Below are 13,928 nucleotides of genomic sequence, written 5' to 3'. Positions count from 1 at the left end.
TCCATTGGTCAGGGGCAAATACCAAGGACTCTGTATGCTCAGTCACTCTGTGCCACTTCATCAAGTCGGGGCCAAAGGTAAGTTTTTACACATGCTTTCTTCTTTCTTGCCCTCGTATAACAACCTTTAAAAAAATTATTCGACGTGCTCTAAGGTCTCCTGTTGGCTTTGATCAATACAGTGGGTTTGTTTTAATTTTGCTGCAGACCGTAGACTGATATTATTCTTGGAAAATCCAAAATTGTGGATTAGCTTAGGAATTAATAACATTGGGAAAAATAGTTAATCTTAATAGTTTTAACTGATGTGAATAAAATTATAGTGGTATCCAATATATGACTTAAATCAATATCCCTTACATTGACCATAGCCTTTGACAGCAGAAAGACAATAATGATTGATATTGATTGAAAAATTATGCAGATGGTGAAAATAGTGGTATTTTAGGTGTTTAAAATCTACTTCTCATTATATGGTACTTTACATTTTAATGTCCTTCTTTGATAAAATTTTAAAGTTTTAATTAAGTTGATATTTTCATACTACTTTTATATGAAGCAAAGTAAACAAAAAACAAAAATTCAACTATATTAAATACAAATACAAATGCATGCATTTGTAACAAAACATATGTAGATACTCTTAACAGTTTTACTTCCTACAAGCTGTTTGTCCTTGTCCTGATAGCTTTTTTGGAAAAGCTAAATGCTATTGAACCCTCATATGCACACATTTAAAATTACAGAGAGATTATGAAGAGAGAAACAGAATTAGTAAGTGCAACATTTCTTTGAATGATGGAATTTGTTAGAAATGCACTGGGAAACATTCTTTTCAGTGATAGCACTGCTGATATGTTACACAGTAGAGTGAGTATGTGGCTCACAGAGGATTTGTGAATTGTGATGTCCTACTAAGCAAGACTGTTGCTTATTGCTCATGAGAATTATAAATCCTCAACCTTGTAAAGCTATGTCCAAAGGCAACTTAAATAGAGCCAAATTCATCCAGTGTGAATTTTACAAAGTGTTTGTTGAAACATGGGAAAGGAGAGTAAGGAACACTTTGTTATGACCTTGTTCTCAGAAGAATTAAAGATCGTCCTGCTTGTCTGAAGTACTACTTGTGTCAAGTAACTGAAGATGCATTTAAGTCTCAAAGTAATAAATCTCCTTCTACAAGTGTTCAGAGTCACTAACACTTCAGATACTGTCCTTAAACTAGAAAATGATTCCTGAAACATAAATCTTTTCATATTAGACATTGAGCGAGAAACTATGCTGCTTTGCATAGTGAACAATTGATTATTGGTGAATAGTCTTGATATTACCAATATAAACAATTAAAATTATGCACCATGAGTTATTTTTATTCTTAAACTAAACTATAGTCAAAGGAATATGTACATACAGAACTAAAATATTTGAAACAATTGTGCTAAAACAGTGTGTGAACTTTTCCAAAGCCTTATGTTATTATGAGTAACAAATTATGTTTGGTAAATGATTATGAAAGAAATATTGAGCCATTTCTATGTGTGTGCAATCCCCCTTATAGAGGGATTTGGGCAAATATTGCCTTTCTGACATGTATCATTGTTGCTTTCTGAGTCTACATCTTGGATATAGATAAGTAAAGCAAAATACTAAGGAATTAAAGTCAATTTTACACTCTGCTAAAACATTAGAATGTACTGCATAAAATATTAATTTAGAAATATATCAAAGTGTATATGACAGGTCAACAAAGGACCAATAAGAGGCATAACCTTAATTAATTTGTTTCGGGTAGGAAAAACCTTAGACTTTGGTACACCAGGAAGAGTTATAAGTGTCAGGCGTATCAATAATAACCTCTCAGTCTCCTCATCTCTACAATGGCAAGATCACCAATCTCCACCTTCATCATTATCCTCATCACACATCTTCATATCAAAGTCAGTGAGAGACCTAAAGCTTCTTAAATTGTACAGAAAGCTCTGATGGTTATAATTATCAACTGACAACAGGATTTGTGAATCAGTACATTACAAACATTTCACATGCTAACGTTTTCCTCCCCATGAATAGCATGAGACATTTTTCACTGTAGTTCACATTAGAAAAATATGAAGATGTGTGTGGATGGAACATTTGGCTCCTTGAAATTACCAAGTTACATGTGCTGCTTTTAAACTAGGCTATAAAGAAAGATACCAGCTCTAGTTTCTTGATCCTGACATTGATCAATTATTTCTATTTAGTATGAACTGTTTCTAAGCAATTATCAGTTTTGTATTTTACATTTTCTGTTTAAGAAATCTTGAAAGATGAGAATGCTAACAAGACTTGTCCTGGTACTTATCATCATTGATGCTATGTTGGCTGCACCAACTACAGAGCTCTTTAACTATGACTCAGAAGTGTATGATGCCATGTTGGAGGACACGGGGACCTTTTATAACTATGAACACATTCCTGACAACCAAGTACAGGTAATGACAACTCATACTTGAGGCTTTTAAATGCATTGAATGATCATTGATAAGAGCTTTTTTTTTACTGTCAAATATTATATTTTTTTATTTTTTAATTTATTTATTTAATCACTTCCATTTTGACAATAGATATTGCTTACTTATAAACAAAGGTTGGACCTCAATATTCTATAAATATTTGCATACTACATGTGTACCATTTTCAATGTGAATGCTGAGACAGTTTTTTGGCTTCCAACAGCACCATAAATAGCAAAAAGAGGAAGAGGGAGAGGGAGAGGGAGAGGGAGAGGGAGAGGGAGAGGGAGAGGGAGAGGGAGAGAGAGAGAGAGAGAGAGAGAGAGAGAGAGAGAGAGAAAGAGAGAGGGAGAAAGAAAAAGAGAAATGAAAAGAAAATTTAGCTGGGCGGTGGTGGCGCACGCCTGTAATCCCAGCACTCTGGGAAGCAGAAGCAGGCAGATTTCTGTGTTCGAGGCCAGCCTGGTCTACAGAGTGAGTTCCAGGACAGCCAGGGCTATACAGAGAAACCCTGTCTCAATTAAAAAAAAATTTAAAAAAATTAAAAAATAAAAAACCCCAAATCCAAAAAACCAAAAAAAGAAAAAAGAAAAGAAAATTTGAGAAATTTTGTTGTCTATTTCTATCATGTGGGTTTTGGTGACCAAATTCAGATAACCTAGGACCTTCCATCTCAGGTGCCCAATAAATGATGAGGAGAGTATGAAGAAAATTAGGTCAGGTGAAAAAGACAAGAAAAAAGAAAAAAGAACAAAAGCAGGCAATAAAAGAGCATTCTTGTTTAGAACTTTGCTGGTTACCAGAAGGGAATATGCATTTCTGAATGGTTAATTTCTCTCCCCAGCATAAACGAGACATGGTCAAGGTTACAGTCTGTTACATAAATCTAATATGACATATTTCTAATTAAGTGCTGGCCTTCCTTAAACTTTCACATAACTAAAGGATACAGGCTAATTCTCATGAGTCAGAAAGTAAACAGACCTTGAAGCATGATTAATATGCAACATTGGCAAAAATGTAGATATAAATAAATAAGGGAGAAAATCAGATTAGCCTTAAAGGATCATTGTAAATTATGAACTCTGTTTCAAACATAGATCTTTGAATTGCTACTTTTTATGGCCTTGCCTACAAAATATCTAGACATCATGATATGTTTAACTTGTATAAAATTTAAGAGGACAAAATATTTGATACAATTCATGGTGCCCTATGAAATAAAAATCAGAGCTCAAAACAAAATATTCACACTTCTCTCCTTTACTCTCAGCCTGACTCTCTCCCCATATTTTAATCTCATTTTTCTTCTGTTTTTAATAAAGTTTTAGTATCTTAGCAGTTATCTGCCAAGATAAACATTTTAGCTCAGATATATTTGATTCATTTTGTATTTTAAAATAGAAAATAAAAAAGAAACCAGGGACTCAAAATTTAATGATTATCACCAAAGAATTCTCTTTGAGTATTTCTGAGGAGTGGAGTATGAGGTTTGTCCATGTCCTTCAGAAGAACCCAATGCACAGTGTAAGAAACATTGTTTAGTTCTGAGTCTGACTCTTTCAGGGAAGATTGTGAAAAATTTTTTGGAGATAACATCCTCCATATAAAATTTAAAACCAGTCATCTCTGTCAGAATTCTGCACTATATCCCAGTTCCTCCGGATATCTTTGGATGTGAGTTGAGTATCTTCTGCCACCAAGTACTTTAAGAATATATCTGTATAAAGATGCTCTGCATACAATCTTCTCTCAATGAACAATCTCCTGTGTGCCCGCCATGTAGGGAACGCCTCGTCACTTGCCTAGTGCTATCATCCCTCATGTGTGACAGACTTTTATTTTAAAGCAGAGCTCATGATCACGTTATTCCTTGAATAAATTTTGATAAGCTATTACTATTTCCACTAAACAGATGTAACTTTAAAGACAAAGCTTTTAAATAACTTGCCTAAGATTTAATGGCAAGGCAACAGCTACCTACAACATTATCTTATAACAACAGTCACAAATTCCGTCTGAGTACTAAGAGTTTCTATGTTCCTCTCCATGCTTCCTACACTTTCCCAGAGTATCTGTTTAACTCGATGCTGGTTTTAACTGAATCGAATTCCAAATGCTCCAACATCCCTAATAGGACATGAAAAGGATTGACCTATGTTGGTGTCAATATGAAGTAGAAGGAAGCTTTGTAGATAGCATTGGCTATAAACTAATTTTTCTACAAAAGAATGTCTCAGGACTATAAGAAATGACTGGACATAGACATTCTACAATGTATGTTTCAGTTTTTGATGACAGCTTAAACACATAAATGCATATGCATCTACTTGCATGTGATATATTATGCATATATCATATAGGTAACGTATATCTCCTGTATTTAGTTCTTAGAGGAAAAGGTTTTTGTACTTGCTTGGATGGTTCATCTAAAAGTGTAGCATTTGAAACCAGTAGTCTTTGTGTTGTTTAAGTATTTGTGATGACCATGGTTATTAGATTTTTTCTATTTCCAGGGTTTAATTATTAGGTTATGGTAGTTCATCTTTCTTATAGTAAAGGGGACTCACTCCAAATTGTCTTAAAGAGAATGCGGGGCCAGTTGTGAGTGTTATCTTGTCCTGGGAATATATCCCATGACAACTGTGGTGCTGGTCCCATTTCTCTCCTTCCTCTGCAGTCTCCAAGGCTTCACCTAGAGGCTCCTGTCTGTAAGCACATCATAGAATCAGTAATAGTGTCAGGCCTTGGAGCCTCCCTTGACCTGGATTCAAAATTGGGCTAGTCACTGGACCCCGTTTCCCTCAGTTGCTTCTCTCTTTTTGTCCCTGCAGCTCTTTTAGACAGGAACAATTCTGGGTCAGAGTTTTTGACTGTGAGATGGCAACCCCATCCCTATACTTGATGCCCTATCTTTCTGCTGGAGGTGGACTCTACAAGTTCCCTCCACTACTGGGCATTTCATCTACGGTCCCTCTCTTTGAATCCTGAACCTCTCTTACTTCCCAGATCTCTGGTACATTCTAGAGCGTCCCTCTACCTCTCATCTCCTGAGGTTGAATATTTCTACTCATTCTGCTGGCCCTTAAGGCTTCTCTCCTGCCACACCCCCAATACCTGGTTTTGTTCCCCTTTTCCTTTTCCCCCACTCCCACTCAGGTCCCTCCCTCTGCCTTCCATGATTGGTTTCTTCTCCCTCTGAAGTGTGATTGAAGAACCCTCACTTGGCCCTTTCTGCTTGTTATACTTCTTGAGTTCTATGGATTATATCCTGGGTATTCTGTACATTTTTGGCTAATATCCACTTATTAGTGAGTTCAAACCATGTGTGTCATTTTGGATCTGATTTACCTCACTCAGGATATTTTCTACTTCCATCCACTTGCCTGCAAAACTCATGATGTCTTTGTTCTTAATAGCTGAATAAGCCAGGCAGTGGTGGCGCACGCCTTTAATCCTAGCACTCAGGGAGGCAGAGGCAGGCGGGTTTCTGAGTTCGAGGCCAGCCTGGTCTACAGAGTGTGTTCCATTACAGCCAGGGCTATACAGAGAAACCCTGTCTCAAAAAAAAAATAGCTGAATAGTATTCCATTGTATAAATGAACCACATTTTCTGTACCCATTTCTCCATTGTGAGACATCTGGGCTTCCAGCTTCTGGATTTCACTGATAAGGCTGATATGAACATAATGCAGCATGTGCCCCTGTAGTATGAAGCAGCATCTTTTGGGTATATACCCAAGAGTGATCTTCAAGTAAATTTATTTCCAATTTTCTGAGGAACCTCCAGATTGATTTCCAGAGTCTTTGCACCAATTTGCAATCCCACCAGCAATGGAGGAGAGTTCCTCTTTCTCCACATCCTCGCCAACATGTGCTGTCACTGAGTTTTTGATCTTAGCTATTCTAATTGGTGTGACTTTGCTCCTTTGCTAAACCATATATCATGCAAACGAGTGTTCCTGATAGTCTATTTTGCCTGCTTATAATTCTGGAATTAGTTTTTGCTTTGTTTTGTATTTTTATTTTTTGTTTTAGTCTTCTTTTTCCTTAGCTTCTTATAACGTCCTCTATCTTTATTTTCCAGTTGCTCTAACTCCTTGTATAGAGTTTTTGAAACAATGTTGCATATTGCCTTAAAATTGCTTTTTTAAATATCTGAAATATGTAATAAAAATAAATACTAAGAGCAACAACAACCAAAAAGAAATGCAGGCAAAATTTCCCTCATGAAACAATTTCTTTGCATTTCTCCTTCAGTGCTGAGGACAGTCTTTCTTGTCATGAATTTATAAATGTGTGTTTTGTTTTGTTTAATGAACATTTCATGTTTTTTTAGTATATGCATTTTATATGATCAGTCTACCTAGTATATTTAAATATAAATTACACATTTTTTTTTATTTTCAATGAAAGGGCAGTGACCTTTCAAGATGTAACTGTCTAGTGGTAACAATGGCTCTGTTTTGTTTTTGTAAATCCCTTCATTGTTTGGCCTAATAGAATACAGCTTCTCTCTGTATCTGCTTCCATCTTCAGTGCGCTAGGTTGTTTTGGTCAGATTCTAAAGAAATCTACTCTGACATAGATATCCAATACAAAGTGCAAAAATATGTTAGTATCTGTTTAAAAGAGCTACAGATATTTATTGCTAGTCTAGAGCTGCACAGCATGACTGTACTGGCTAGTTTCGTGTGTCAACTTGACACAGGCTGGAGTTATCATAGAGAAAGGAGTTTCAGTTGGGAAAGTGCCTCCATGAGATCCAGCTGTGGGGCATTTTCTCAATTAGTGATCAAGTGGGGAGGGCCCCTTGTGGGTGGTTCCACCTTTGGGCTGGTGCTCTTGGGTTCTATAAGAGAGCAGGATGAGCAAGCCAGGGGAAGCAAGCCAGTAAGAAACATCCCTCCATGGCCTCTGCATCAGCTCCTGCTTCCTGACCTGCTTGAGGTCCAGTCCTGACTTCTTTAGTGATGAACTGCAACATGGAAGTGTAAGCTCAATAAACCCTTTCCTCCCCAACTTGCTTCTTGGTCATGATGTTTGTGCAGGAATAGAAACCCTGACTAAGACAATGACTCACTGCAGATATTAACTTTGTTGTAGAATCTGAAGTCTCATCGCAGGTCTACTACTCAGTACTATGAGATCCATTATCTATCTCACAGTTGGGTGAGTGGTTTACTCCTTCATGGTTTGATTCTGCCACACACTGGCTTTTTGAAAAACACCAGTTCGTGAAGTTAGGTGGATCTTTCAAATGTTCACTTTTCCCATTATATCCAGACAGAACACAGTTGATAGCATCCCTAAGCAGGTCAGAAAAGTCCTTAAAACATGGGCAAGCAATGCACAGAAGGAAAGTATGTATCTGAATGATTCTTGTTCTTACAAAAGCTGTTTCAGGTTTCAAATAAATTAAGCCTGAGAATGACATTTAAAGAAGATGAAGCAGTTAGATTCTCTGAAGGAGTGAAATGATCTCTCTGATGCTCTGGGGATGGGGAAGGCCATGGAAGCAACGCCATTAGTGAAAAATGAAAAAGAGACTTTTCTTCTTCTGTCATTAGAATAGTGTGTCACTCAATGACCTAAGGACAGATACTTATGAGCTGGGACCCCAGATAGAGCCTTTAGAAGAGTCGAAGTAATTTTGGGCTCTTTTTTTCTTTTTTTCTATTATCGTTGTTATAAACAGATGCACAAATTGGCAAATGCAGCCAGCCAAGTCCATTGTTTGTTTTTTGTGTTTATACAGTTGTCTGTTCACATAATTTTAGGGCTGGTCACTTCATACTAGATAATGAATTAGGTTGGAAAGGCTGACTTTCAATCCTTTCAGCATTACGTAGCTGTAGGTCTTCATCTAGAGATATTTTGTATTAAAATATTCTTCATCTTCTTTGAGAAAAATACTTAAATTAGTATTATTATTACTATCCATTTCATTGGGTAACAATATATTTATGATTTAATTTTTATGTCTCATTACTACTGCCACCTTTGGGCCAAGTATACAGTGAACATTAACATTTCAAACCTGGGAATTGCATATGCAATGTGTTTCTATTAAAAGAGAGATTCTAACTCATCAACCTGAGGTAAACATTCTTTTGTATGTTTGATGAAAAATAAAAGTGAGTCTGCCTCTTCCTTGCAGTGCCTCTAGTTGAAGGGGCAGGGGAGAGTTTTACTGATGCGCTTTCAATGTGTTAATCTGATCAATACTCTGCACATTTGTTTTATAGAGATTTTTGAATAATCCAATTCTTATTTTAAGATGTATTAAAACTGTAGAAATGAAACCTCAAGAAATGTCATAATCCTGGCGTCTCTATGGGAAAATGTATTGCTAAACATTGTCAATCATTTTCTTGTGTTTGTCTTACATTTTTACGAGGCCCTACACATACATTTACTCAGACTACTCATGAAAATAAGATATCATTGTGTTCACATAAGAGTAATAACTGAAAACTAGAGTTTCGCTCATAGTTATTTACCCAATAAGTTTTAGAGCAACATTTAAGCTGTATTCTTTCCTTGCCAAGGCAAGAAATCATTGACAGTAACTACCTCTGTTACTTTGCAGCTTGATCTCCCATTTTGAGTTCTTTTACCTATGCCCAAATAGTGCTTTGTTTATATAAGAAATTAAGTCATTAGAAAAATAACAGCTTTCAAGTGATTATAACTGGCTCAGTATCACAATGTGAGTCTTAGCTGTCAATGTTGATAAAAGCACAGCAGAGGAGAAAATGTGCCCTTCTTACCTGAACTCAGCTCATGGAAATTCAAGGAAGGGCTTCCCACACACTATTCTCTTACTCAGTTCCAAAGTATATAGAGGAAAGCACAGTTTTTACTGTCAGGTGTTCAGAGTCGCTGCTCTTGAATAATTAATATAGATTACTTCAATAAATCTGAGCACCATGCTTAGGTTTAAAGTAGAATTCCATAGTGCCAAACATATCTGCATGTCAGCGTGTCAAATTGATCTGAGTACATCATTAGCAGCATAGGTTGAAAGCTCGGGGCCTTTTAATACCGGGAAATTCAGTTGGTGACATAGTGGTTATTGAGTCGTGCCAAAAGTTATTTGCTCAACTCTGAGATATATTTGGGGAGACAAGTAAATCCAGGGCCCCATTTTCATCAATGCAGTATTTAGTGTTTGATTAAGTCTCCAAATGACATTTATTTCCAAATTGTCTTTCCAAGAATGAACAGAAGAGAACTCTATAAAGTAAATATGATCTGCTGAAGACTAAGGCTTACTGGTTAGGTACTGGTTGACGAAGTGGTAAAGTAAATAACTACACAGTTCAGTGATTTCGTTTCTGAATCTGGTGTTCCCAGGGATGGAAGACAGAACATGTATACTTTAAAGGTGGCAGGAGATGTGTTTATCCACTATAAACCCATTTCTGTACCAGGAGGCATTCTGTCACGGTGCACAATAATGGGAATCAGATTGCCTAGAAATCGGTTGCATGCTTGTCATACCAATTACAAGACCTTAGGCAAGTCTTTACATCCCTCTCAGTCTCTGGTTCTAGTATATATTTTGACAATTGGGTAAAATACTCATGTTAATTGTTTATGGGAGAGTCTTGGGCATAAAGAACATCTAATAAATGCCCTTAATTTTATAATGGGCTCATTCAAAGAAACTCTACTGATGCTTCTAAGAATACAACTTGGTTATGACAGATTCCTCACAGTAAGGATAGGCCTTAAGTAATAGTGAATTCTAAACTACACTGTGCTTAGATTTATATCTGAGCAGATACTTATTAGGCCACCTCTTTCTGTTCCTCCAAACTTATAGTCTAGTAGTCTTATAAATATACAATTTAAATACACTAGAGGAAAGGAAACTATATTGGTGTGTTACAGTAGTGAAATATAGTTTTATGATTCTACCCACAAAGTGCACATGCTAATAAATTTCCCATGAATTTATGATCATCATGAATCTGATCAGTGGCTAAGGTCATTTACATCAATAAATGTAATGAAAGATGTCTCGGCAGTGTGTGAGAGTGTACAGTTCCCAGAACCCACTTCAGGAAGCTCACAGCCACCTATAACTCCAGCTTCGGAGGTGTATGATGTGCCTGGTATCCACAGGCAGCAGTACTCATATGAAAAGATCCACACAAAGGCAGACACTGAAACAAAGATACAGAAGACCTGGGTGCGCCCAGGGACTCAGAAGCTGTGGTCACATTTCTAGCAACCTCCATTCAAAGTCATTGTAATGAACTTTAGGGTAACTCATATCCCAGCCAAAGCCATTTCTCCTCTCCCCCTGCTTACTGGCACATGGTGTGACAATCTCAAGCATCAACACTTGTTTGAAGTTCATTTTACTTTCTGAAGAATCATTGAATTGGCATTCCCATTTTTCCATATAAACCCTGTATTTATTACACTTGATGTTGCATCAAGTGTGTGTTCTATCAAATGAGACACTCTTGGATGGCATGAAGGACTTTTCTAATAGGCTCTCAAGGTTGAATACCCTTAAGGAACCTGCCCAATTCCTTCTCCCCTTCCATCTTTCCATGAAACTTAGGCAGTGTGGCTTCTGGGAGACTTTGCCAGTGACTCATATTCCTCTAGTTTTAGTTGAGGAACCAACCTCAGCATATTCTTCAATGGAGGCTGCTATAGCAATTTCATAAAACTTTTGTTGAGTAGTAAAATCCAACCTCTCTCCCTTAGCCTTTCAACTGCCCAGGATTGGATTAACCTTCCTGTCTGCTATACACATACAAAAAATATGATTCTCTGGCTCAAGAATTCTCTGGTTTGGTCAAGCATTCTCGGTGTGTGTGTGTGTGTGTGTGTGTGTGTGTGTGTGTGTGTGTGTGTCTGTGTCTGTGTTGTCTGTGTCTGTGTCTGTGTCTGTGACTGTCTCTCTGTCTCTATCTGTCTCTGTCTCTGTCTCTCTGTGTGTGTATATGTGTGTGTGTGTGTGTGTGTGTGTGTGTGTGTGTGTGTGAACATAGGTGCACACATAGGGAGGTCAGAGGACTAACCGGAGTGTCAACTATCATTTTCTACTTTGGTTAAGACGGCCTCCATTTTGTTTTTGTTTTTTCTACTGCAGATATGGGCTTAGATGGTTCATGGACATCTCCGAATATAAGCTCCATGATCAAAGGTGCTCCTAAATGTCTAGTTTTTATGGAGGCTTTCAAAATTCAAACTCAGGTACCCTACTTGTATAGTGAGTGCTTTACTAACTAACTTACCCATCTGGTCAGACATGAATTACTTTTACAGTTTTAAAATTGCCCAGTGTCAAAGACACACTCACAACACTGAAATCAGTGTGTCGGCAAATGAATTCAGGTAACATGTTGAGGGACTTTTACTGTTTTTTTTTTTTTCATGGCCACTTATTTCGAATTTTTATCAAGGCCACTTAAATTTAATTTTTAAATTATCTTCATATACAACCATTTTCTCCTTGAGAATGTAAACAGACTATCATCATATTCATCCCATATTTTCCTCCCTCACACTGCACTTCTATCCTTCCTCCAAACATGTCTCCTCTACCTCCTTTATGTCTTCATTTGGATAATAACTATATCTATTCTGTGATGCCCATATCTGTGGCCTCACCCTCAAAGAAAAATGATTCCCCCTCTCCCAGCAGCTAGCAACAACTGCTCACAACTGCTCACAACTGCCTCGTAAGGGGTAGAGGCCAGAGATCAGTCACCTGTGTTGTGAAACACAACCTGGACAAGGTCTGAAAGGTGGCCGCCATATCATGCCCAGAAGACAGTGTATCACAACACTCCCATCCTCCAGATCTTTCCACTCCGTCTTCCACAGTGTTCCCTGAGCCTTAACTGAGGGGCAGTGATAAACAAGACCCATTTATAACTGAGCACACAGTCTCCTGTTCTAAGTACATTGACCACATATGCATCTTTCTATGACATGCTGCCCATCAAAAAGGAAGCTTTTCTAATTAACTTCAACAGCTTTTCTGATTGCATTAACAGGATCCAATACCCATTATTATAAGTGTAAATATTAAGAAGGTAAATTGACAGCATGAACACTTAGATAAAAAAAATTAGTAAATTTTACTCTTAGCTCAGTTTGCTTGACAGAGCCTTTAAACAGTATTAAAATCCCAAATCATGAAGATTCTTGTGGAGCGTTCTTCCACAAAAATACAGTTGGTTACCTCATAATAGGCCTGCCACAGCTGCCCCAAAGGGCACATTTTTTTTTCTTGGCATGTTTGATGTTGTGGTTTGCTGGGACCAGGACAAGGTGAAACTGCAGCCGTCTTTTCCCTCTCAGAAGCCTATGTGGGAGCCTTCTGTACAATGAAAACTAGCCAGGAGGGAGGACAGTTCCAAATTGTCTTGGCAGATAGAAGGGATGGGAGGGGGCGGTGTTGAAGTCAGCACATCAGCAATCAAGTGGGTCTACCTGTGTAGCTTTGATGGGCCATAACAATGACCTCTGTTGCTTGGCAGATTTCTGGGGTCTTTCTTGTGCAGATAGGTTATACTTTGCATGGTGATTCTGATTTAATAACGTGTGCCTTCTGGAAGTTCTGTGCCCTCTAATGTAGGATGCCTCCATTGAAATGATTCTTTTCCAAACGTTGTATTATGAAATGAATTTATGAACTAGTGGACTTTCATAAGGCTTGTCCTTGGTCTGTGTTACCCACTTGGTAACTTTTGCCTTTTTATCTCCCCACCTCACCCCTCCTGAATTCTTTAAGCCCCAGTTTCACATCCTTTCTTCTTTCACATCACTGTCTCTACACATATTTTCATTATGGCTTTTTTTTTTTTCTGATACCCCTCCCTTTGATACTTTCATGTCCTCCTTGTCTCTTCAGTTTTTGTAGTATTGTTTTGTAGAGGGCAGGGCAAGATTTTCTAATATTTTTTCATTACATCTTTTCAGGTTTATTCTTTCACTTTTTATTCTATTCTTTTTAATTCTCTCATGCATCACATCCCTATCCTAGTTTCCCCTCCCTCTACTTCTTCCAGTGCCTCCTCCCATATGGAAGTTGTATGCTTAGTTTTTCTTTATTTTTTGGTTGTGTTTTAAAAGAAAGATGCCCATATTGAAAGGACTCTATCCAAGAAAACATCCTAGGAGAAATGTGGCTTCTATTTTCCAGCACATTCATTTTTTATATTATCCTCCCATAATTAAGTCATAATTCACATGGTTTCACAAATATTAATATAATTGCATAGATCAGTCAGATGTGGTTTCTCAAGATAAACCTATATGGGGTCAAAATAATTTTAGCAAAGAATTGTCACTTAATGTACCAGAACGGACCTTTTTTTTTCTTTATATATATATATATATATATATATATTATTTTCTATATTCTTTGTTTACAATCCAAAACCTTTCCCCTTTCCCA

At 37.3% G+C, this 13,928-nt stretch overlaps 1 protein-coding gene across 1 annotated transcript in view; it reads left to right on the top strand.

Moving 5' to 3' along the window:
• Positions 1 to 2,296: 2,296 nt before the first annotated feature.
• Positions 2,297 to 13,928, top strand: part of Epyc (epiphycan) — a 30,342-nt gene continuing 18,710 nt past the window's right edge. Inside the window, exon 1 of the mRNA XM_052165989.1 lies at positions 2,297 to 2,473. Within this exon, the coding sequence (XP_052021949.1) occupies positions 2,309 to 2,473 (165 nt within the window). The 5' untranslated portion in view covers positions 2,297 to 2,308. The remainder of the gene's footprint in view (positions 2,474 to 13,928) is intronic.

This window comes from Apodemus sylvaticus, chromosome 20, assembly GCF_947179515.1.
Source record: "Apodemus sylvaticus chromosome 20, mApoSyl1.1, whole genome shotgun sequence".
In the NCBI taxonomy this organism is placed as follows: Eukaryota; Metazoa; Chordata; class Mammalia; order Rodentia; family Muridae; genus Apodemus; species Apodemus sylvaticus.
Note: the sequence above shows the minus strand (reverse complement) of the source record. Positions and strands in the feature narration are given on the sequence as shown.